The following is a 3,508-nucleotide window of genomic DNA, read 5'->3' on the forward strand; positions in this document are numbered from 1 at the left end:
TTATCCTCAGCAAGACCTGAAACACAAAAGGCATTCAATACACATTTCCTGGATGAATAAAGTAATTAATAAAGTAGGAACCCTGGAAGGCTTTCCAACATTTCCTAAATGTAGTTTTACTAAAATGGTGTCACCATTTTCTGCAATACACAATAGAGTCCCTAAAAACAAAGATAAATTACTAGGACTATTCCTTTTTCTATGTGTAAAACCTGAATATAGCTGACGCACTATTTTGGATAAATCTCAACACTTTGTAATCCTTTATTCAGGTAACACTTACAGAATCAACCACGCTATACATATTTTAAGTGGCATAGTCTGACAGAAACAAAACATGCCATCATTTTTCAAAGAATGAAGCTACTGAGGTTTCAAACCAGATTAACAAAATGGCCTGTCTAATCATGTTCCTGGAGCATAGGAAGTTATCAATAACAGCTTATTGGTGCAACACCATCAGGATTGTCATCATCATAGTTATCACTGTCATCACCTTCATCACCGTCACCATCATCATCTCCATCACCACCATCTTCGCTATCATCATCATCATCACTATCATCACCACCATCATCACTGTCAATATCCTGTTGGTTAACTGTGAAATGCATCTCCCACTTTTCCTTCTTCTACTCTTCCTGTATTTATAATGGCTTATATACTTATGCCCAAATTGTGTCAGTTTAGTTGGAAGAAGACGTCTACCTGCTAGATTGAGTAAACATATATGAATCTCATTCTTAAAAGAAAAAAATCTACATTGTTGCTTACTGGCACATACCTAAGATACATTGCTATTGTCATAACAAAACTCTATCTGTTCATTCCGCTGAGAATTCGGAGTTTACAAAGAACAGAAGAAAGAGTACTATTTTTTTCTCTCTGAAGGTTTATAATTCAAAAAATGTATTAAAAAGTCAAACTTACAATTGTCTGTGTGTCTGGGAGGTTCTTGAAGACGAAGTACTGTCAGAATCATGAACAGGATACATGGCCAGAAGAATTCAGCAAGGGAAAGGACCTGGGGGCATTTTTTTAAAAAATAGCACTTGAATAAATTGCAAAGCTTTACAATATTTCCATCTCTTGAAGGAGCTTATTGTAATCCCTACTGTGTGTCTCTTAGAATAATCATTTGGGACAGGGGCCCACAGAGAAGGTCTAGCTCACTTGTTACTGCATCCAGATCTGCGACCGTGTCATCTCCCTGTCCTTCTCCCACCAGACTCGACTTCTGCTTTTCTCCTTTTTCTGCACATTTTTATTGATTACAGAGCTTATGACATCAAAGAAATTAATAACTTCCTCATATTTCCCACACTACAACAAATCAAATGTTATTTTTCTAATTTCTTTTACACTCCTGACTTTTCCATGCAAACAGATATTTTGCCAGCTTTGGTGGAGCACTCATTTCTCATTTACCTCCATCTTATGCATGTTTTTCAATATTGCCACATGAGGTTCATAACTATCAACTTGCTGATTGCATGACATTCATACCAAATGTATATATCGTAATTCACATAAATATTCTTCTATCAAGGAACATTTTTGTGTATAAATAATTTTCTTTTGAATTACTTTTTTAAGATTCGAATAAATGCCTAAAACTAACATTATTGGAGTCAAATCTCTTGACACATACTACAAAAGAGCTGCCCAAAAGGATTGCAATAATTTCTATAACCCTGAATTTTCAAAGTTAAAAGAAAAGGAACTGCCATTGATACATGAAATTTAATTATTTGAGAAAGAAATACCACCTGTAAAATATAGCCCTCAAAAAAATTAAATTTAGAAAAGCCTTGATTATCATAAAATTATTTTTATTGTCATCATTCTTCACTTGATTTTATGGCAGATAATCTTCTATTGACTTCAGGTGATATCCTTTTACAAAAATGAAAGTTTATAGCCAGACACAAAACAGGCAAGGTATTGAATAAATGCACACACAAAACCCTAAAAATCGTCAACTTGAGGATGTTCAGTCAAACACTGAAGAGGATGTCTTACTGTTTCAGTCTCCCAGTTATAATGCTTTGAACTAAAATGAACTTCTGGTAGCATTTGCTGCTTTATTCCTTACACTGCTGTGGTCATACCCCACTGTCGTAATCCTTCCCTGTAAGCGGATCTAAATGTGAACAGGTGAGTGGCCTGAATCCATCAAGACAAAACACAGGTGGAAAAGAGTGTTTCTATCCAGGGTGTAATTAAAGAAGAAAAGAAAGCACCCTCTTTGAAATCGTCCATGAGGAAGTATTTCTTGTGCCAAAAAGTGTATCATGATAAAAAGTTTTCTGACAAAGTGCTGAAACCCAATATCACACATTCTGGTAGACAAAATGTCTGTGGGAGGGCACCCTCTGGTTCAAGGGATCATAATTAAACTAGAAAGAAAGGACAAGGACACTCAGGAGATCACAGTTCATTTAAGTCATTTTGGTCATTCTCTGTAACAAATTAATAATTTATTGGAGTATTGGGGTAGGGAGGTGGTGGGGGAAGATTCAATAATTAATTCTGGATAAACATAAACTAGCAAAATTTAGAATGTACCTCATATTAAACAATGACTTGATACCATAAAGAAGAATACACGAGTCCTGTGTTCTGTCTCCTCCTTAGGAGTCCTCATCTGTGTGCTTCCAGACTCATGATCTGACTGACGGGGCTGCTCAGCCCGATGGGCCCACACAGGACACAGCTCCCCGAACCCCCCCTCAGTCTGCACCTCTTCAGTTTGGGTGAGGGTGTGTGCTCCACCCAGTGGACCCAGTCAGAGCCCTCCCTCTTCTCCTGCACCCAGCCAGTTGTTGCTCCTTCCAATCCTCCTCCTTCATTTCTGTCCAGTCTGCTCTTTTCCCCTTACTCCACACCACCACCAATTCTTTCCAGGTTACTCGAGAGCTCCGTAAACTGACCTTGCATCCTCCAGTGCTGCTCTCCCCACCCCAAGTTCAGCCTCGGCCAGCATCTAGGCCATGACCCCTAAATGCCCATCTTATTATGATCTTGCCTGAAGCCTTTCAATGGCTCCTCAACACTCTTTGAGAGTGCACTGTCCTCCACACCACACCAAGCCCTTCAATCGATCTGACCCTGCTGACTCCCCAGCCACATCTCTGCTTCTTGGTCACAATGAGCTGCTTTTGTTCCACTCTGGGCCTTGGCCCATGCTGTCTTCCCTGCCTAGACCATTCCTCTCCTGCACCCCTTACTGACAAAGTTGCACACTGCTGGTTCCTCAGAAGCCTTTCCCTAGAACAGGTTGGCCACCCCTCCTACGTGCTCACATGGCCCCTGTACAAAACCCCATCATGACAGTTTTCCCATCATATTGTGATAGTCTGGCCCTACGGTAAATTCAGTAAAGGCAAAGAAAATACCTTGTCCACAAGGTATTATCCTCAGCAAGACCTGAAACACAAAAGGCATTCAATACACATTTCCTGGATGAATAAAGTAATTAATAAAGTAGGAACCCTGGAAGGCTTTC

The 3,508-nt window shown here is 39.5% G+C and overlaps 1 protein-coding gene across 1 annotated transcript in view; it reads right to left on the reverse strand.

Annotated features, from left to right (window-relative positions):
• Positions 1-3,508, reverse strand: part of ABCA13 (ATP-binding cassette, sub-family A (ABC1), member 13) — a 518,893-nt gene that overhangs the window by 491,995 nt on the left and 23,390 nt on the right. Inside the window, 1 exon segment of the mRNA XM_012646893.1 lies at positions 931-1,024. Coding sequence (XP_012502347.1) covers positions 931-1,024 — 94 coding nt within the window.

This window comes from Propithecus coquereli, unplaced genomic scaffold, assembly GCF_000956105.1.
Source record: "Propithecus coquereli isolate 6110/MARCELLA unplaced genomic scaffold, Pcoq_1.0 Scaffold252, whole genome shotgun sequence".
Classification (NCBI taxonomy): Eukaryota; Metazoa; Chordata; class Mammalia; order Primates; family Indriidae; genus Propithecus; species Propithecus coquereli.